This window comes from Artibeus jamaicensis, unplaced genomic scaffold (genome assembly GCF_021234435.1).
Source record: "Artibeus jamaicensis isolate MK-2021 breed Jamaican fruit bat unplaced genomic scaffold, CSHL_Jam_final contig_464, whole genome shotgun sequence".
NCBI classification, from domain to species: Eukaryota; Metazoa; Chordata; class Mammalia; order Chiroptera; family Phyllostomidae; genus Artibeus; species Artibeus jamaicensis.
This window is the reverse complement of record NW_026521842.1, coordinates 14,680,964-14,702,341: the sequence shown is the minus strand read 5'-3', so window position 1 is coordinate 14,702,341 and position 21,378 is coordinate 14,680,964. Positions and strand designations below refer to the sequence as shown.

General features: G+C 42.7%; 1 protein-coding gene across 6 annotated transcripts; it reads left to right on the top strand.

The window, feature by feature from the left end:
- The first annotated feature begins 5,316 nt into the window (after positions 1-5,316).
- Positions 5,317-21,004, top strand: ZNF23 (zinc finger protein 23). Of its 6 annotated transcripts, XM_037164296.2 has the most exons (6): positions 5,317-5,359; positions 5,728-5,846; positions 11,360-11,424; positions 13,631-13,757; positions 14,390-14,503; positions 18,754-21,004. In XM_037164296.2, exons 3-6 carry the CDS (start codon positions 11,392-11,394, stop codon positions 20,559-20,561), a joined length of 2,082 nt encoding a protein of 693 aa, XP_037020191.2. In that variant the 5' UTR covers positions 5,317-5,359; positions 5,728-5,846; positions 11,360-11,391; the 3' UTR covers positions 20,562-21,004. The 6 variants fall into 6 exon arrangements, with proteins under 6 accessions (XP_037020191.2, XP_037020205.2, XP_037020213.2 ...); XM_037164310.2 differs by lacking the exon at positions 5,728-5,846 and having other exon boundaries at positions 5,343-5,359; XM_037164318.2 differs by lacking the exon at positions 5,317-5,359 and having other exon boundaries at positions 5,367-5,846; positions 18,757-21,004.
- The last annotated feature ends 374 nt before the right edge of the window (positions 21,005-21,378 follow it).

Genomic DNA, 21,378 nt, shown 5'->3' with positions numbered 1-21,378 from the left:
CCGAAGCTAGAAATACATCTGGGTTTTTAAGTCCCAGTAACCAGTAAATTCTGTTTTCGTTTTTGCTTTATTTGGTTTTGTTTTTTGAATTAAGTTTTCTTTTCCTGCAACAGAGAGCCTTATCAGAATAACAGTTATTTTTAATAATTGTTTTAATTTAATAATCTCCAGGGATAGCCAACCTGATGGAGGAGAAAAGTTTTGTGGGTGTGACGTGTGGGAAAGTCTTCAGCACAGTCCCAGCAGCCACCCCGATTGTAACAGTGGGAAACCCGTTGGAACACACAGCAGCCGGGGCCGTGTTGGAACACCAGCGGATAGAAGTTTTAACAGCTGAAGCTCTGTGACCGAGGTTTTAGGGCCGAACTACAAAGCTGTCGGTCAATCCATTCTCAAGAGAAGTGAACTATATAACCAAAAGCTACCACTAAAACTTTCACTTTGTATACTCAGGTTTTTGTAAGAATGGATACTGTCCTGGACATTAAACTGGTAAATGCCAGGGTGTTGTAGCTTTTCCATCTGGGTGTTTACCAGTTTGTCTAGAATAGCACGCCTGCCCTACCCTTTCATCTGGTTAGTGGACCAAGGAAATACTCTTGGTCCCTAAGAGTGCCCAGGTGCTGCAGTAGGAAAACAAAGAGCTGGCCCTTCCCTTTGGATGATGGATGTAATCTGCACCCTCTTTTCTCCCACGTGCCCTTGTGCCGCCAACCACAATGGCAGTCACCCTACCCAATTCTACACTAGACCTGCCTGCGTGGCTTCACCACCTCTTCCTTACTAGTCAGCAGTTGGGTGAGCCGTTGTATCACGTGCTTGGACTGACCATGAATAAATGGGCTGGGGGACCACTTTTTAAATAAGTATTTTTTAAAATGAAGTATAATAGACAGAAAAATGCACAAGTCACAGTCGTATGACTTGAATTAAAAAAAAAGCCTTATAATCACGAAGATCAGGAAACAACCTCCCAGCGCCCTGTTCATTTCTCTGTATCCTGTTTTGGTTGATACTTCTTTGTCCTGGTGACCTGTATTCTGACTTCTGCCACCGTGAACTTTTACATAAATGGGTCAGAAGTATAGGTTAGTTTGCATTGCTGCATGGTGTTCCATTGCCTGAATATACCATAATTTACTGCCTACTGGCAGTAGGCATTTGGGTTACTTCTAGGGCGATCATTTTGAGACCAGGAAATTTAAAAGTCACTCAGGAAAAAGACAATGGGTTAGAGTAAACAGGGTCAGGGGCTTGGTTTCACGTGTCACTGCATCAGCTATAGCTGTCCTTTAATGAATGGCTGTCACAGTCGTACTGTTTTTTTGGCACTTGCTATATGTCGGATACTTTCCTAACTTAATACAACTTTACGAATTAGGTGTTGCAATGAGCTCATCGTTACAGCTGAGGGGATGGATTAATTAGGTCATCCAAGGACACTGGAAGTGGGACAGTAGGGACTCCAACAGGCTCTGTGGCTTCAGGGACCATGTTCTGGCCATCCCAGTATTGCCTTGTAGAGATTGGAGGTCCCTGAGACAGTTGTGTCTCAATAACAGAAGAATGGGGTTGTTTGAGGAGATGGATTATCTCCTTTGGAGCAGAAGAGAGTATCAGGGTCAAGTCAAGGGGAGGCAGTGCCTGACTTCACAGAAAGGGATGCTGGTGGGAATAGGCAACAGTGAAGGAAACATAGGTTGAAACAGAATAGTCTCCAACTTATTGACTCAATGTTTAATTTCTTTATTTCTTTTTCAAAATGGTTCGAAATTGGATTCGCAGGTTTAATCAAGATGAATACCCTTCCTATTAAAAAGTTACCTGTGCCTTCCCATTTATACAAGGGTTTTTTCTTGGCTTACCCCCTAAATATTTAAATTTTTCTTCATCTGTGCCTTAAACATTTATTATCAAGCTTATTCCTAAATATTTTTGGTTGCTTTGTTGTTTTTGTGAATAAGATCCCTCCCTGCCCTAGTATATTTCTCCACATAGTAGGTTGAGTGCTTGGTTTATTTAATTCACAATATCAATAAAAAGGGATATTTTATAATATTGAAACATCCTTAGACTCCTGGAATGAAACCTAGCCAGGCTTTTATTATTTTCCCACAATTTTCAAGAGGAGAAGCAGGCAGAACAATTTTTACTCTGTCATCTTAATACTGGGAACACCAAAAAAAATCTTTTTAATGTGAGGAGATTTGTCCGTTTTCCCTGGTGGGCAGGGAGGCCCTGGAATGGTGGGGCAGAGGGTGCAGAAGAAGCCTTACCCAGTGGTGGGAGGAAATGTGGCTGCTGGCCCAGTATAAAGGTGAATTTCCAGACCACTGATGTATGAGAACCAGCCTAAGTTTTGAAGTGTGTTGTGTGCTTTTCCATCATCTCAGTCTTATAGGTAGTAGGATGTGGTCTTGGTTATTGATTCAGCGGGCCCAAATCAATGTGGTTTAGGTACAGTGAAAGCTTATTTCTTACTTGTGTATCATCTGAGGGTAAGCCGTCTAGGGCAGAGACAGCAGCTCCATGACCACTCCTAGCTGCTGTGTCATCTCCAAGGGCCTCATCTTCATCCACATGGTCCAAGATGCTCACCTCCTTGATGGCATTCCACATAGTTGATGGGGTTGGGGTACTGGTCCAGGGAGGGTATGTCCCTTCTCTTTAAAGGCATGGCATAACTTTTATTTAAAGGGGGCCAGGAAGCATATTATTTTTCTGGACCATCTAGAGATGGTCTTGCTAGAGATTGTGCTACCATGTAAGAAGGGAAGAGCAGAGGTGGACAGGCAACGCGTGGTCTCTGCTTCTGTAGAACTCTGTACCCCAGCCTGTGCCTGTCTCAGGAGTTGGAGCTTCCTGGTTATACAGGAGGCCTTATTTTCTTAGCTATAAAATTAGGTGACTGGTTTGTGATCTAACATTTGGGGCCAGCATTTCTGTGACACTGATGTGCTAATTTCTTCCTTAGACAATCGTTTATTCCTAGCTAAAGTTCTGCTTTCTGAGCCTAGGAAGTGGACACAGCACTTATTGCCAAGAGCAGTGTCGCCCCCAGCAGTCACTCTGCCCAGTTGTGGGACCACTTTCCTATCTGAATGAGAGAAGCCACGCAAATTGCTCATTCTGGGAAACAGGGATGATCAAGATCAGGGCAAACCTCCTGGCAATGGCCAGTGATCCCAGGCAGAAGACATACCCTAACTCCAGTGACACAGAAATAAGGAAGGGTTCTACCCTGGAGTGGGAGCTGGAGTCTTTGCATTATGTCAACAACAAATATTTGTTACATACCTTCTTTGTGCCGGGTCTTGTGCTTTAGCTGAGGATAGTGGAGTTGAACAAGATACAATAGATATAGTCCCTGCTCCCTGCAGTGACCAGAGAAGACAGAGTTAAATGAATTGTCACTATTAAATAAGCACAAATGTGTAAGCACTTGAGACATATGGAGTGCTGTGATGCCTTGTAACTGGCAGACCTCCCTTCAACTGGGTCAGGGAAGCTTGCTTTCCAAGGGAAATGGGATTTGAACTGAGACTACATAACAGTCAACACAGAGGGTGGGAATGGAAAGGAAGGGCATTGCAGGCTTAGAAAATGGCCTGTTCAGCAAGAGGGGTGGCGTTGAGAGAGGGGGAGAATGGGAGTGCTGAGAGGCTGGAGAGGTGATTGTGGGCCCCTCCAACCACCTTCCAGTGCAGGGAGGGATCAGAGCTGGAATGAAAGGCCAGCGCTGTCAGGGTTGGGGAGGACCCTAATGGTGGTCCAGTCCAGTGGCTTGTAGTGCCATTCACATCCCCAAGGGCTCATTTTAGGATTTTGTGGGAGTATTTTTTTGTTACAGTGTTTGGTGGTATTGGATGGAAACCGGGAGTGCCAGCAATCCTGCGATGTCCAGGATGTTCCCTCCTATTGAACAGTTTCCACAGACATTCCCATCTTCTTGGACATTCACATGGGTATAAACTGCTCGTAAAGTCCCTGACTCTGGAGCCTGTTTTTCTGATAAACAGTGTGCTTTTGCACAGTGTGCAGAACATGCTGATTCTCCAGGAATATGATCAAGACAAGATTGTACTGTGTTTCATTTAAACTTTAACGAAAAGGGTTTACCATTTTGAACCCCACCTTGTGATTTTTGAAACAGCAACATAAGACACAGCATTGCGGCTGTGGCATTCAGGCACCTTCCAAGTGGAAAGGAAAATATCTGACCACTTCCTCTGTCCCCTACTGCAGTAGTCATGACCAAACATTTACATATTGAAATATGTGGTTTTTTTCCCATTTATTAATCTAGGCTTTATTGAGGACCTATCATGCTGGAGTGCCGGGGATGCAGTGTGACCAAAAGAGACATTGTATTCATCCTAAAAAAAAACTTACAATCTCACAAGGGTGACATTTCTGTATCTCCAGTGACAGATCATCTCCACCCACATTGAACTTCTTCACCAGCCTGACCTTCCTTCACTAGAATGCAAGCACCACAGTGAAAAACAGGGATATTGCTGGCGTTTTTATACTGTTTCTCCAGCTCCTGTTGCTGGTGGTGAATGTGGGTGAGGAGGCTGTCCCCGGAGTCTGGAGAAATGGAGAGGAGGTTTAGAATCCTCTCTCAGAACCTCAGGGAGACAGGGTTAGGGGGTTAGACCTGCTCCCGCTTCCGCTGCCCGCTGCTCCACTATTTGCAAGTCTCGGGGCAGAGGAGAGGAAGAAATAGAGAATGTCCCCCTACTGGCCACCAAAATGTTAGGGTGGTCAGTGAAGTGGGCTGTAAAAGAATTCACAAAGAGAAGAAAGGGTAGAGAGTAAAGCTTTTATCCATTTTCCAAGAAAGGAGGGGCATGGTACAGAGAGATACACCAGACATATGTGCTATAAATTACAAATTATTTCCCGTCTCTTTTATTACAGTTAAGGCATTCTAAGTATTATTTATTATTCTCAAGACAGGATAATAAAGTGGTCACTAGGAAATATGTTACAAAAAGGGTGGCTTTAGGTTTGATACCATGTAAACCACTGATCCAGTCCTTGGACTCAAATCTGGTTGCACCCGCAGCTTTACTAAGATACAGATTCCCCGCACCATCCCGTGTTGAATGCAGCGCGGGTTGAATCCAGCTCTAGTTTCTGAATCTTGCCTCCCCTAGCCCACCCTCCAGAACTAAGGCAATCTGAACGAGATCCACCACAAGAAGCTAGAGACCAAAGGATTCTGGGCACAGCGGTTTGCGCGCAGGGGGCGGGGCCGGAGCACCAACGAGAGGGCACGACGCTGCTCCTAGACAGGCTCGGACGCCGCCGGAGAAGCGCTTCCGGCTGCGCCGCGGAGCCGCTCGCGGGGGTGGTGAGTGTGCGGCGTCGGGCAGTGGGGCGGTAATCCGCCCCGGAGGCTCTGGGTAGTCAATGCCCTTCCGCCAGGTTTGGAACTGCGTCTCCCGCCCCTGTAGGAGGGAGCAGGGCGGCGGCCCCTCCTGAACTGCCGCCTTGAACTCGGCGGCTGAAAACGTTCTGTGTCGTGGGTAGCGAAGCCCTGAATACGTAGCTCGGGAAAGATACTGTGGCTTTGGGGAAGATGTGCCGTAGCAGCCAGAGGGTGGAATATTTGTAGGAGGAAAGTGGCCTGCGGTGATAATCACTAATCTTTTGACCTGTGGAGGTCGTGCAGGGGCTTTTACCAGGTTGGGATTGTATGCCCTCTGGTTCCCGACACAGGGCATGACTCAAGGCCCAGTGGAAGAGCTGAAAAGGCAGGGCATCTCCCGTCCACTCGAGAGCAGAAGATACGGGCTTGTGGAAGCTGTTGTCTTCTGGAGTGGTGTCAGTTCCACAAGGTAACTGGGCCCTACTCTCGAACTGTGGGATGACAATGACCTGGGAATGCTTGCACCATGTAATTACTGACTGCTCAGCCCTAGAATACACATACAGTCATCCCAGAATTGCTAATTCATATCCTCATGTCTGGCAAATTTACTAGTGTCGACCAATAAAGACCCGAGGCTATAAAACAAAAGTTTATTTGGGGTCTTAAAGGACTCGAATCCAGGAGATGCGGATTCAGGTAACAACCCAAACTAAGTTCTGGAGAGAACGAAGAAAGGCAGGGTTTATAAAGACGAAAACCACAAAATGTAGTTCTTTCATGCAATTGAAGGGTTACTGGCTAGGTTAACAGGGTTTGGTTAATTCCAGTATGGAAGTGAGGGAGGTGAAAACTACTAAGGAAGGAAGTGAAAGTCCGTATATGTCCACATAGCAGTCCTAAGATGTATATGATTCCAGCATGTTTATGGCTCTGCCTTGAGCTGAGTGTAGCAATAGGTCTTGGTTTTGGTTTTTGGTTTAGCCACTGGGTTAGCCAAGTAAGAGCGGCTCTGAAAACAGGACAAAATGTGCATAGGCTCTACTTCCGTAAGGGCCTCTGGGCTCTATGTTAAGTGACTCTCTTAGCAATGTTTATTACATTTTTTTCCCACAATCACTAACTAGAGGGCAGCATTTGAGCACAGGTCTTTATAGCCTTACAGTATTTAGTTAAAATACTGTTTTTCAAAGTTACTTAGTTCTTTTCTTTCCTAAAGAAAGTGGTGAAGGAACCACTTCAGTGTGGTTATGTTACTCAATCCTGGGGCAGTTAGGCTCACTTCCTGTTTGGTTCCTTGTTTGGGTTCCTTGTTTGGGTTGTTACCCCCATCTCATTCCTGGTTGGTTAATTGTATATATGTGTGTGTGTGTGTATTTGTTTGGATATGTGAAACATTACTATGGTTATGAAAGTCAGACACATTCAGAGAGGTGTCACCCCTCTTCCTCTCTTCCACCCAGTTTCCTTCCATCCTGTCCCCATTCCAGGGCTCCTTTCTCCCACGTCCCACCCACACTTGGTGCAACCATTTTCCTTAGGTTTTGGTTTATCCTTGCATTTCTTTTTGTATAAATGACCAGAGCACATTTTCTTATACTTCTTTTTTCTTGTCATTACACAACAAAAGATAGCACACTACCTTTTGCACTTTACTTTTTTTAAATTTAACAATATACTCTGGAAATTATATCATAGAGATGACTGTATTTTTTTTAAATGCCACTCACATATACACAAGACTGCATGTAGTATGTCAGCTAAGACTACATAGTAGAATGAGCACTGGGAACATACCACCCCATTAAGAAGGAGAACATGACCAGTACTGCTGCTCCTCCCCAGCCCAGCTCCCAGCTTACCACTCCCAGGGGTAACAGCTGTTTTGAATTTTGTGCTAATAGAGCCTTACCTGTTTTTAAAGATAATCATCACATATACATGTATATGTAAATAATGTGTTTAGTTTGCTTTTGAGCTTTATGAAAATGGCATAGTACCTGTAGTCATGTGGACTCATGTAACTCAATATTGTGTTCCTAAAGTCATCCGTGTTGTTCTGTGTCACTGAGTCATTCATTTTTGCTGCTTGATAATATTCCATTGTTAAAAACTATATGACAACTTATTTATGTATTCTCAATGGACATGTGAGTATGTGAGTTGCTTCCAGTTTTTGGCGATTAAAATACTGCTGATGATGAATAATTCTATATGTATCTTGTACATACAGAGTTTCTCTAGGGTATAAGTTTTTAAATGTAGGCATGAATGTTGAAAAATTTTTAAAGATTTTATTGATTTACTTTTAGAGAAGGGAAGGGAGGGAGAAAGAGAGGGAGAGAAACATCAATGTGTGGTCGCTTCTTGTGCACTCCCTACTGGGGACCTGGCCCACAACCCAGGCATGTATCCTGACTAGGAATTGAACCAGCATCCCTTTGGTTTACTCAATCCACTGAGCCACACTGGGCAGGGTTGAATGTTGAATTTTATCAAATGCCTTTTGGCATCTGTTAGATGAAGAGTATGTTTATCTTGCTTTGATTTATTAATGTGAGAAAGTGTACTAATTTGTATCCTAGTATTGACCAGAGGCACATTTTCTTGTACTTCTTTTTTGTTGTCATTACACAAAAGGTTGCTTGTGTCCATGAGATGATCCCTCTTATGCATGGTTCATCACTTTAATGGACTACAAGAGTCTGTTTCTTACTATTTAGGATTTTTTGCCTTAGTACTCGTAAATAAGACTTCTCTGTGGTTTCATATCTGTATTGTGCTGGTGTTACCAAACTCAAGAGGTTTGCCAGTTAGGGTGTTCTACTCAAGAACAAGATGTCGTTGTTAGGTAGTTTTATCTAACTAAACTACTTAGGTAGATTCACATCCAGTGCTCTTTCCCTGGAAGAGAGGCCTAGCCATTGCTTATGTACACTATTTGGTCAATTACATGTTGATTTCTTCTTTTGCAGTTGGCGAAATTTGTCCGGATTTTGTTAACTGTATGTTGATTTGTTCCTTCCTTTCTTCCTCCCTCTCTCCCCCCCTTCCTTTCTCCCTTCCTACAGTTGACTAAACTCTTGGATTGGGTGGTCAAGTGCATCCTGGGTGGACAAACTCAAGTGGCTACAGCTGCATCTGCAAAATGCTGTGCTGCATTTTAACATTTAACAAGAATAGCATTTAGTAAGAACTGCCCAGACCTTTGATACCCTTGTCCTATGTAACATTGGCATGATCAAAAGACTGGAAAACTTTTTTGGCTCTTCTCTGCTACAGTTTACATAGTGTTAGAATTACTCATTTTTTTCAAGATTTGAAAAGATTTGCCCATGATACATATGGGCTTAGTGTTTTGCAAAAGTTCATTCTTTACTGGCTATCTCAGTTTAAGTAAAAGTAATCATAGGATACAGAGAAAAATCTGTGTAATAAAATCTGTAGAGTTGGTTCATTAAATTCATATAGAATTATACGATCTTTCAACATAGAATAAGTTTTCTTTTTAAGCATCTATAGACTTTTTAGGTGGCCACTTCAGCTATTAAAAAAACAAAAAGCCTCAAACATCTTTAAAGCAGGAGTAAATATATTAGGCTATTTAAACAGCATGCAGTAAAGCCAGAAATTACAAATAGAGAAGAAATTTACAGCATACTATCATAAACAATTCTTTGGTCAGAGAAAAACACAGTTGCTAACTAGCTATAAGATAGTAATTAAAACATGACGTAAAACCTCTGGAATGTGGCTAATTTTAGTGTATTTAGAGGAAAATATATGGCCTTATGGTTTTAGCTGCCAAGTAGAAAAGTATGAGAATAAATGAATAAATCATGCAACCTCAAGAAGTTAGAAAAGAGGCTTTTGTAGTCTAGTTTCCCCTAAAAGCAGAACACGACAAAGATTTGTGTGCAGGTAATTTATTTGGAAGTGTAGTCCTGGGCAGAGTGGAAGACAAGGGGAGTGACAGAGAAGGAAGGAGAGCCGTACAGGGGCGCTTTGTCAGTTTGGTCCTTCTGCATCTGACTAGTGCTTTGTCTTGCAGATTTGGAATCTCATGTGGGAGGCTAATGGGGAAAACATTTATCCGTTGGTCACTGTCCCCTATTCGAGGGTGGCTCCGTAGACATGAACTCTCCTGAACTTCAGGTATCAGCAAGTGTCTACAGGTTTCTGCAGTGTTTTATACAGGACACCAGAAAAGCCCCAGGGCAGGAGTCAGGCATCTGTGGTGTAGATTTTTACAGAGGCATTGGTAGCTTGCACCTGCACAAAGCTGATCTGAGCTTTTGGAACTGGACTAAGTGAGACGAAAGGAATGGAGTGGTGCATAAGCTATCTCTTACAGAGCTAAAGAAACAGACTGAGAAAGTAGAACGTAGTGAATTAAAAACAACTACAAAAAAGAGCAGCGTTCTAAATAAATAAAAAAGCTGGTTCACTGAAGATGAAATGACATTAAAATAGATAAACCACTGCTCAGCCTCACTCTATTAGTCTGTCTGGGATGCCGCAACAAACTGCTATCGACTATGCGGCTTTGACAACAGAAACGCACCTTATAGCTCCGGAGGGCGGAGTCCCAGATGAAGGTGCTGGCTGAGACAGCTCTCCTTAGGTTTCAGATGGCTGCCTTCTCACTGTGTGCTCATGTGGCAATGACCTATCAGATTAGGGCCCTACCCTTATGACCTTATTTAACCCTATTACCTCCTTGACAGTCTTATCTCTAAATATAGTCACAGTGGGGGTTAGAGTTTTAGCGTATTAATTTGGGGAGGGGGCATACATTCAATCCATAACACTGACCAAGGAAAACGTCTGAAAGCACATATATTCAAAAGAAGAAGTGGGAAAAGCAAAGTAGCTCTAAATATGAAGGAAACAAAAAGAATCATAAACCAGTGTTTTCTGCAACTGCACTCAAGTTGAAATCCTGGAAGATATAGATGAGATTTTAGGAGAGTATAAATTTCAAGACTGATTTTAGAATCAATGAAAATCTTGAAAATCAGAAACTTAACTAGCCCATGTGTTAGGAACATCACGAACAAGAGGCTCAGGGTCATGGGGCCTAGATCCCATAGTGAGCCTCTCTCTCAGGAAGCTGAGGTCTTGGCTTCTTCACTCTCAGAAGGCTGGAAAGTACGAAGATGCAGCCTGGCACTTCACTTCTGGCCCAGCTTCCTCAAGGTAAGTCTGGGCCACGAGGAAGGCTGACCTTGCAAGGCCTCCACAGAGACATTAGGACTCTTGAGGACACTGCGCTGTATAAGGAAACAGGCAGGATGTGGGGGAGCAGCTGTTCCTTTGCAGATGCCGCCTCCCTGGACCTGACTGAGGCCTCTGCTGGGGCTGCAGTCCCTCCAGCCTGTCTTCTCTTGCCATGTAATCGAGGATGATGGTTGTGTAGAGAAAGAGAAATAAAGATCTTGGTAACGTTCTGTTTCTTGAATCACTGACACACGAGTATTTGTTTTAGTATTCTTTGGGCTCTGCATACATTTTTTTAAAAAAATTATTTATTTATTTATCTTTTAAGAGGAGGAGAGAGGGAGAGAAACTTCAATGTGTGGTTGCCTCTAGTGCGTCCCCTGCTTGGAACTGGCCTGCAGGGAACTGGCTTGCAACCCAGGCATGTGCCCTGACTGGGAATTGAACCGCGATCCTCCGGTTCACAGGCCCGTGCTCAATCCACTGAGCTACACCAGCCAGAGTCTGCATACATTTTTATGGTATACTTTTGTGTGTATGATACATGTCAGAACTGTAAAATCTTAGGGTTCCTGGTAGTGAGCATCAGGGTCATGGCTGGGAAGAGTCCTGGGTACTGAGCAAGTGAACAGATCACCTTCTTCATCCTGTGACCCCTGCTGTTCACACTCCTATCTGGACACAGGCTGCCTGCGTCTTAGGTCTTCCGTTCCTGATTGGGGTGGCTTGCCTCAGGCCTGCCTCTCTCTGTGTTTCTCTTAGCTCCAGCCCTTCTCTGAGAGGGAGACCAAGCAATGGCAGCCGTGCTCCTGACAGCCTGGCCCCAGGTGAGCTGTGGGTTCTTCAGGTCTTCCTCTGGGCAGTTTTAAATAGAAGAAACTGAGAAGGGAAGCTGGAGAGGGCCTCCATGCTTATGTCTGCCAGACTGGAACTTGTGGAGTGGCAATCGAAGGGATGGAAAGAGCAGGAGAGTGTGCACAAAAGCAGGGGTGTAGTCTTGGATGCAGTGAGGTTCCTTTTCCTCTGGTAGAAGGGCTCCCCCAGCAGAGGGCTCTAGGGAATAGGAGATGTAGATACTGACCACGTAGGATGCTCCATGTATGGCTGTGAATGGAGGAAACAGCAGAGGACTGGGATTCCCAGGGACTGGGGTGTAGGTGAAGAGGAGCCAGGTCACTGTGAAGGATAGCTGTGCTTCTAATTCAGGGGAAGATGAAGGGATTAGGGTCAAGTGAGCTAAAAACTGGAAGTCCAGTGGCACATGAGGTCCCATTGTGTCCTGAGAGGGCTAGGTGTGCACTGACTCATACTTTAGGTCTTCGATAAGGGCTCTGGACCCTCTACCCCAGAAAAATATTCATGTGAACCAAATTTTTCATACAATTTCAGGGACTTTATGGACTTCCTAAAGCTCATCCATGGAACTCCATGGATGGCAGGTTGGGCATAATCATAGTCACAGTGACTCCAGTAACATTAGCTGAGGCTTCCTATGCCGCAGGCTCCATACTAAGTGCTTTGCGTGGATCACTCAATCTTGACTCCTGCCCTCTGACATAGGTGCTACGTCGGGCTCATTACACCACAAAGACACAGAGGCAGAGGGAGATAGAGTGACTTGCCTAAGGTCACACCGCAGTTGTGTGAATCTTAAATTTTTTTGATTTGAGAGAGAGAGAAACATCGATTTGTTGTTCCACTTCTTTATGCATTCATTGGTTGAGTGTTCTAGGTGCCCTGTCCAGGGATTGAACCCACAACCTTGGCATATCTGGATGACACACTAACCAACTGTGCTACCTAGCTAGGGCCCACTGTGTGATTGTTAACGGCCCAGCCTTATGATACATATGGAACCAGTGATGTTAATTTTGTCAGATATGTGATAGCTGTGTAGGGAATGACTTGCAGGGATATTCAAACCCAGGGTGATAACTTCAGAAAGGATTCCACTGTTCCAGGCAATGTGGGCTTCCTCAAGGGAAGCACTTGTTAAAGACTGGGTATGTTATTTGAGTAATCCTGCAGATACAAGTCTCTAGGACCTGGAGTCAGAGTTAGGAGATAGGGGTGGGGGAGAGGGAGGAGATCAGAATGACTCCCCAGGGTTCTAGCTGAGGACTCCTGCAGATAGTGATGGATGGCACCAGGTACGTTGTGAATTCATTTACTGGGGTAGAGGGTGGTGGCAGTGGACAGCGAAGGCATCTGATTTTGTTCAGAGAAGTTGTTTGACCTGTCCCTGGTCACACAGTGAAAGACTTATAGGAAAACCCAGAAGTTGGACTAGATTTGTTGCTGGGTAGAGATTGGTAGAGTTGAGCAAAACAGATCCTGGCCGAGAGGAGTTGAGGGCAAGTCCCTGCCAGTGTGTCCCCAAGGTCGTTAGAGAAGGCTGAGTGGGGCAGAGAGCAGCCAGAGGAGAAACGGAATTCTTGGTGAAGTTGGAAAGGATGGGGCTTGAATGGGAGAGGATAACAGAAAATATTAGGTCTTTACCAAGACCTGTCTGGAAGCAGAATGGGCTGCTGCCTCCTCCCCTTGACCCTTGGTCTCCAAGCCGATCCAGGCAGCACTGAGCTTCCTTCACTGGAGGTTCTGAAGCAGAGGCTGATGATGAGAAAGTTGGTGACAGGAATCAGGCTGCAGAAGGGGCCGGATGAGTTGGAAGCCATGGCTGTTCCTTGGGGGTGGCTCAGGTTTGCGGGTGAGGGCTGACATTAGAATGAAAAAGCCAAGATCTCAGATGAAGTAGGAATGCTCAGTTCAGCCCTGAGCTGTATTCACCAGTGAGGGAATGGTTATGCTACTGTATTTTTTATAAGTATAAAAATGACATGAGGTTTTTTTGCCGTGAGAGAAGTCAGATATTCCCTAGTGTACTTTCCGGTGTTTTTCTCAAATTTTTCACCTTGTTATTAATTTCATGCTCTTCACAAGCTCCCTCCCCAATCCCTTATACTGCCCTCTGCCCCTCACTTAGGGCCTGAGCCATGGAATTGGCCCTAGGGCAGCAGGAACCTGTTGTTTCAGAAGTTGGTGACCTTTGAGGATGTGGCTGTGTACTTCACCCCAGCGGAGTGGGATGGCCTGTCCCCTGCACAGAGGGCCCTGTACAGGGATGTGATGCTGGAGAACTATGGGAATGTGGCCTCCCTGGGTAAGGCTTCTTCCCCTGGACCCAGATTCTGGCTCTTGGGGTTTCCTGATTTCTTTTTCCCTTACGTGTTATAGGGAAAGGATTACTGGGTTTCCAGTAATCCTTTACTGAGTGGGAACCCCAGAGCCTGAGTTGCTAATCCCCTAGACCCAGGGTTTGCTGGGAAGAGCAAACCCCAAGCCCTTTTTGCAGTCAATGTAGGACTTTGCTGGGACTAGTATGCATTTTTTTATGTGTTGGACTCAGTGTGGAAAAAGTAACTTCCTGTTTCACAGTGTTATGTTTAGGTTCCCCCTCACCCTGCCTGCATCTTAGATCTTCCCAAGGATGTCAGTGTACTCTGACTATCTCAGGCCAAGCTCAAAAAATGGCATTCCTTTGCACAGATTCTCCATTTATTCTGCATGAAGTCTCTTGGGCCCATAGTCTGGGCCGTTCCTCAAGACCACCTCCTCCCCCAGTACACCTTATAAGAACCCCTCCCTTCCACCACCAGCAGGCCTTAGGCATGAACACCCTGGGGCTCTTACCTTCCCTCTCCATTGCAGAGACAGTCTGAGAAGAGGCCGAGGAGCTCATCCATGGGAGATAATTCACCTTTCTTTCCTCCTATTTCCTTGCCCCCAAAACAGGATTTCCACTTCTCAAACCTGCTGTGATCTCACAACTAGAAGGAGGAGGTGAGGTGGGGACCCCATCTCTGCTGGCCACTGGAGTAGGCTCAGACCCTCCAGGCCTCTGGACAGGTAAGGGAGGCACGTGTTGCCCATTATGCTGGAAAGTTTAACTCTTTAGGAAGAAAGAGTTAGCATGTAAGCATGAGTTAACATATTAGCAACATATCAGTGTGCCACATTTATTGGCCAGCTGTAAAGAGTAAAATTTAGATAAATCTTGATGATTTATAGATAGGTTCAATTGAGACCTTTCTTGACTGTTTTCACAATTTGCTCTTTCTTTCTAATTCTAAAAACAGCTAATTTTTCATATGCCTCATTCTGACTCTTTGGAATCCTAATTTTGGAATTCTACCTTGCTCAGAAAAAAATGAATGGATTAAATAATTTGGGTGGGCATTCTTAATTTTCTCTAGTCATTGTCTGTTTAATGCAGAGGATACAGAATCAACAGTCTTTTTACACAAAATGGCATAATAACCTGCTGGTTAAAAGTACGGTTTTTGGAGCAGACTTTCTGAGGTTCATTTCCAACTGTGCTACTTTTTAACTGTGAGCAGGTCAGGTACTTAGTTGTCTGAGAATCAGGGTTCTCATCTGTGAATGTGGAATAATAATAAAACTAGGTTATTAGTGCTAGTCTTTAACAGGTTGAGGGTAAATGAGATGTGTGTCATGTGCGTGGTTTATAGTGTGTGCTTGATGATATATTAGTTTTTATTATTTTTGGTGTTTTGGAGGAGACAGCTTTCCATAGTAAGCTGTAGGGAATAAGGCAGAAGGGAGGGGGTGCCCTCAATTCAGTGCTTCTCAAACCATGTGCAAATGAATTACCTGGGAGTCTTACAAATATGCAGATTGTTATTCAGTGATTTGGTGTACGGCTAAGAGTCTGCATTTCTGATAAGTTTCCAGGTGATGCTAATGCTTCCGGTTCCCACACCACACTTGACGTAGTGAGGTTCTCGTTGGCTCAAGCAGAGTAGCTACCAGATGACTTCCTGTTTCCCACGTGGCCTTTACTTCCTGCTTTTGGGGTTTATAAGATTCTCTTACACCCTTCAGCAAATCCTCCTCTTTTAAAAGATGGTTTCATCCCTGGCTGGTGTGGCTCAGTGGACTGAGTGCCAGCCTGTGAACCAGAGGATCGCAGGTTTGATTCCCAGTTAGGGCATATGCCTGGGTTGCAGGTCAGGTCCCCAGAACAGGGTGCATGAGAAGGAACCACACGCTGATGTTTCTCTCCCTCTCTAAAAATAAATAAATATTAAAAAAATTAAAAAGATGGTTTGAGGGATTTTTGTTCCTGTCATTCAGCTAGATGGTCCCTGACCAACAAAGACATGTTTTGGACATGGAGAATTTGAAATGGTTGGCATACAGAGGGAAAAAAAAAGATGATATTGTGGAGATCCTTAATCAAAAGAGTCTGGATTTCATTCTGTAGGCAGCAGATAGTCCTGAAGTTTTTGAATAGCCCATCATGATCTTAGCTGAAGATAGAAACATTGGTCTAGTTAGTGTGTGTAGCTTTATTGGGGTGACAACTCAATGGGTTTTGAGCAGGAAGAATGGGAAGGTGTGGGGTGCAGGGCCCATGTCAGCAGAGTTGACTTTCTTTAAAAAAAACAAACACTTTTTCAGAAGCCCCATCTAGTGATTTCTGTTTAAATCTTATTTGTTGGAATGAGGAAATGGCCATCTACACTGCAAAAGAGGGTGGAAAATACAGTTTTTAGCTGTAATTTTTATTGCTACATCATTAAAAAATGGAAGAGGTGCTAGCGAGGAAGAAAGGGAGAGCAGATATATGATCAACCAGTAATCAGTAACGCGTGCCACACAACAGGATTTGGTGAATAGGTCACTGTTGTAGAAAATTGGCAGAGAATGTAAGTGGTTCATCCACATAAGAAGCACATATTTTAATCAATGTAAAAAATGTTCACCCTCAGTAGAAATCAGTGAAATACAAATTAAAATGAGATGTTTCATCTTTATAGTGAAAACAACTAAATTATAGTAAGTGATGGTGAGAGTACAGCAAAACAGGAGTAGACTTCTGGAGGAGAATGTGAGTTGGTAGTTTTTTTAGAGAGTACTTTAGCAATACATACCAAGAGCCCCTTAAACATTTGTACTTGATAAACTGGATAGTCCCTTTTAGGGCTATATCCTAATAAACTAATCAAGATATAGACAAAGATGCATGTGCATGAAATTTCATTATAATTTTATGTAATGAAGTAATGGGAATAACCTGAATTTTCACATAGAGAGAATGGCTAAATTAGGGTACCTCTCAAAAGATACAAACTTCTAGTTATAAGTATTAGGGATGCAATGTACAACATGATGACTGCCTACCATTGCTATATGATATATAATAAAGTTGTTAAGAGAGAAAATCCTGGGAAAGTAAATCCTTGTGATGGTAGTTCTCATCACAAGGAAAATGTTTTTTCCCTTTTTTTAAAAAAAGATTTTATTTAATTTTAGAGAGGGGGGAAGGGAGGGAGAAAGAGAGGGAGAGGAACAGAATGTACAAGAGATACATTGATCAGTTGCCTCTTGAATGCACCCAGCTGGGGACCTGGGCAGCAACCCAGGCATGCGCCCTGACCAGGGAATCAAACTGGTGACCCTTCAGCTTGTACTCATTCCATTGAGCCACACCAGCCAGGGTTCCTTTATTGTTTTATTTTATCTGTACGAGAAGATGGAGGTTAGCTAAACTCATTGTGGTAATCATTTCACTATATATATAAATCAAACCACCATGCAGCGTGCCTTAAACTTATACAGTGATTATGTCAATTATTTCTCAATGAAACTGAGAAAAAATAAGGTACCTGTGCAAGAGGGAGTGCTATTTAGCAATTAAAAAATATTTTACAGACTATCTAAAGACATTGGAAAGTTACCATTATTAATGTGAAGAAAAACTTCATTTTTGAAAAAATGTATTGAGAAAAATGATTGGAAGGGAAATGATTGGGGAAGAGATACCTCAGAAGATCAGCAGTAGTTATTGTTAGGGTTGTATTTCAGGTCATTTGAATTTTTTTGGTAAGTTTATGATGCTACAGATGAATATTACTTTTATAATGGGGAGAAATCAATAGTATTTTGAAAAAATTTGTTAGGGAGATTCAGGTCATTTGGGTTTACTGAGGGCAATTTTAGTAACATACTGAGGCAGGGGGCATATTACATGTGGTTGAGGAGAGATGAGAGATAAAGAATACAGAGTATTTTGGGCCCACTTTTGAGAAATTTGGGAACAAATGCAAAATCAAATGTAGCTCTGTTGGGACTATAGGGATTATAGGAAGATGAAAGAATTTATGGAAAGAATTTTATGCAATGACCAATTTTGGGATTGAGTAAAGAAGTAAAAAGAAAGGCAAGGAGAATGCAGCAGTATTCTGGAGGGGATGGGAAAGAATGGGATTAAAGGGATCAATAGTGGACCTAAACAGAGCCTTTCTGAAGCAGAGAAAAAAGAAGTTGGAGGAGGAATTTGGGGAAGCCTAGAGTTTTAAGTTCTAAGGAAAGAACTTAAACTTCTTTCCTTTTTGCTTCTTGGCATTGCCAACACTTGCCATCCCAAGTATTGCCACATGTTGGATCCTGTGCCTTTTCCTTCTTAAGTTATTTCCATTTTTATTAACAAAGGACTCAATGACATAGGGGGGCCTGAGGAGAAACTGCAGAGTGTAGTAAAGTATGGTGTGACGGAAAGTATGCTCATTTGCTGGATAAGACCTAGACTTTTGTTCCACTGCTGTCTCTTTCAACTGTCATGTTGGTGGTCATTGTTTTAGAGACAGGTAATCTTTAAAAATCATTATTTTCACATTTATAATATTGGCACATGCTCAAAATAGCACAAAGTATATAACGTGTGTGGTGGGGGTAGGGGTGGGGGTGGGGGGACCTACCAAGCTTTCAATGTCAGTTTGCTCAATTTCATGTGTCTTCTTCCAGAAGTTTTCTAGGCACATACAAATATATATGCCTGTGTCAGTCCTTTTAATTTTCTTTTACACAAATGGAATCTACTCTACATACCATTTCTCAACTTATTTTCCCATTTAACTGTATACTCTGGGCATCTTTTCCTGTCAGCATATATGGATTTATTTCATTTTCTTGCCAGCTACGTATTATTTTACCTCATGGATGAACCTTAGATTCTTTGCCCTAAATTTTAAAGACCCCCCTTGATTATTGTGATCCTTTATTCTTTCTAGCACAGTTCTTTTTTTCTAACATGGTTCTTACATGACATTTTATGTTTTCTGTTTCTTTTATAGTAGATACTGATATCCAGACTGACAATGATATAACAAAGGAACTGTACAAAGAAAAATATAATACATCATTTGTACTCCAGGGGAACTTTTCTCAGGAAACAGACTTCTCAGAAGCCTATATTGTAGAAAAACAACAGCAGGAAGTCCATCTAGTAGGAAGTATGAAGAAAGAAAACAGCAGTGTTACTGATGGAACAGTGAAAGACAACACAGACCCCATGGAGAAGTGTTTGTTTAGTCAGAGTCCAAACTTGAACCAGTGTCATACCATCATCTCCACTGGAGAAGAACCCCCTAAGTGTATGGGACTGAAGAAAGCCTTGAACTTTGACACAAAACTTACTTATCATGAAATAAGTAATTCTAGGGAAAGACCTTTTGACTGTGAAGGATTAGTAGAAAACTTTAAGTATAACTCTCAATTTAATCATCATCAAGATAGCTACACTGGAGAGAAGCCCTACCAGTGTAAGGAGTGTAGCAAAGCCTTTAGCATTAAGGCAAAATTAATTTGGCATCAAAGACTTCATAGTGGGGAGAAACCATTCAAATGTGTGGAGTGTGGGAAAAGCTTCAGTTACAGTTCCCATTACATCACACATCAGACAGTCCACAGTGGGGAGAAGCCCTATCAGTGTCAGGTGTGTGGGAAAGCCTTCAGTGTTAATGGGAGTCTAAGCAGGCATCAGAGAATCCATACAGGAGAGAAACCCTATCACTGCAAGGAGTGTGGAAATGGCTTCAGCTGCAGTTCTGCATATATCACACATCAGAGAATTCATACTGGAGAGAAACCTTATGAGTGTAATGATTGTGGGAAAGCTTTCAATGTTAATGCAAAATTAATTCAACACCAGAGAATCCACACTGGAGAGAAACCTTATGAATGTAATGAGTGTGGGAAAGGCTTCAGGTGCAGTTCCCAGCTTAGGCAGCATCAGAGCATCCATACCGGAGAGAAGCCCTGTCAGTGTAAAGAGTGTGGGAAAGCCTTCAGTAATAATGCAAAACTAATTCAGCATCAGAGAACCCACACAGGTGAGAAGCCCTACAAGTGTACTGAATGTGGAAAAGCCTTTAGTATCAAAGGGAAATTAATCCAGCACCAGAGAATCCACACAGGTGAGAAGCCCTACAAGTGCAATGAATGTGGAAAAGCCTTCAGGTGTAACTCCCAGCTTCGGCAGCATCTGCGAATCCACACTGGAGAGAAGCCCTATGAGTGCAATGAGTGTGGAAAGGCCTTTAATGTCAATGCTAAACTAATGCAGCATCAGAGGATTCATACTGGGGAGAAACCCTTTGAATGTAATGAGTGTGGGAAATGTTTCACATCTAAGAGAAACCTACTTGATCATCACCGAATCCATACTGGAGAAAAACCTTATCAATGTAAGGAATGTGGGAAAGCCTTCAGTATCAATGCCAAACTAACTAGGCATCAGAGAATACACACTGGGGAGAAGCCTTTCAAATGTATGGAATGTGAGAAAGCATTTAGCTGTAGTTCTGACTATATTGTACATCAGAGGATCCATACTGGAGAGAAACCCTTTCAGTGTAAGGAGTGTGGAAAAGCTTTCCATGTTAACGCCCATTTAATTCGGCATCAGAGAAGTCACACTGGAGAGAAACCCTTCAGGTGTGTGGAGTGTGGCAAAGGCTTCAGCTATAGTTCTGACTGCATTATACATCAGACTGTCCACACTTGGAAGAAGCCCTTTGTGTGTAATGTGTGTGGCAAAGCCTTCAGGTTTAGCTTCCAACTTAATCAGCATCAGAATGTCCATAGTGAAGAAAAATCCTAGTGAGAAGGATGTAGAAAACTCTCAAGATTAATGCCGAACCGAATCAGGTGTCGCCAGATTTACCCTGGTGGGAAACCCAGAGAGAGAAATTAATATTATGACAGTCTTCACATGGAAACAGACTTTTTTCATTTTATTCCATTTTAAATCAGGAATGATGACCAGTTAAAAAGCAACATTAAAAAACAAATGCTTTCTTTTATACCAGAAACCAATTAGAATATATCCCATTCCCAACACAATCAAGAAAAGTAGACTTTTCTAGGAATAAACTTAATTGTAATGGAGGACCTACATGGATCTCCACCGAGGGCCACAAAAGGAAACTTAATGGGGGAGAGAGAGAGAAACCTTGTTCTTGGATAGAAAAACTTAAAAGATATTCATTCTACTTAATTTATTTCTTTTTCATTTTTGACAAGCATGCATAACTTTTGTAAAGAGGAAAAACAATAAAGATTTCCTTAAAAGAAGAATGTGAGTAAATTTTTTATTTTCATGGAATAGAGAAAACCTTCCTAAGCATCAGATGAAATCTAGAAACCAAATAAAAGGGAAAATAGTAATAAATTGGCTTCAAAATTAAATACTTGTTTTCATTTTAAATAATCCAAAATAAGGTTAAACAATAAAGCACAAATGTAGAAATAACTTTGTAAAATTTGTTGTAGAAAAGTAATACATGGAAAGAGGTCTTACCATTAAGAGAAAGATAAGTAATCTAATAAAACTCCACAAATGACACTAGCAGGCAGCTTTAAAAAAATACAAAAATGACTAAGATGTTCAGTCTCGATAGCACTCTAAGAAGTGAAAA

What these genes read in the sequence shown, in the direction of transcription:
- ZNF23 (XM_037164296.2), top strand. Translation starts at nt 11,392, where the DNA reads ATGGCAGCCGTGCTCCTGACAGCCTGGCCCCAG. An exon ending in TCCTGACAGCCTGGCCCCAG is followed by an intron (nt 11,425 to 13,630) that starts GTGAGCTGTGGG and finishes CTGTTGTTTCAG; the next exon opens with AAGTTGGTGACCTTTGAGGA. An exon ending in TGGGAATGTGGCCTCCCTGG is followed by an intron (nt 13,758 to 14,389) that starts GTAAGGCTTCTT and finishes CCCCCAAAACAG; the next exon opens with GATTTCCACTTCTCAAACCT.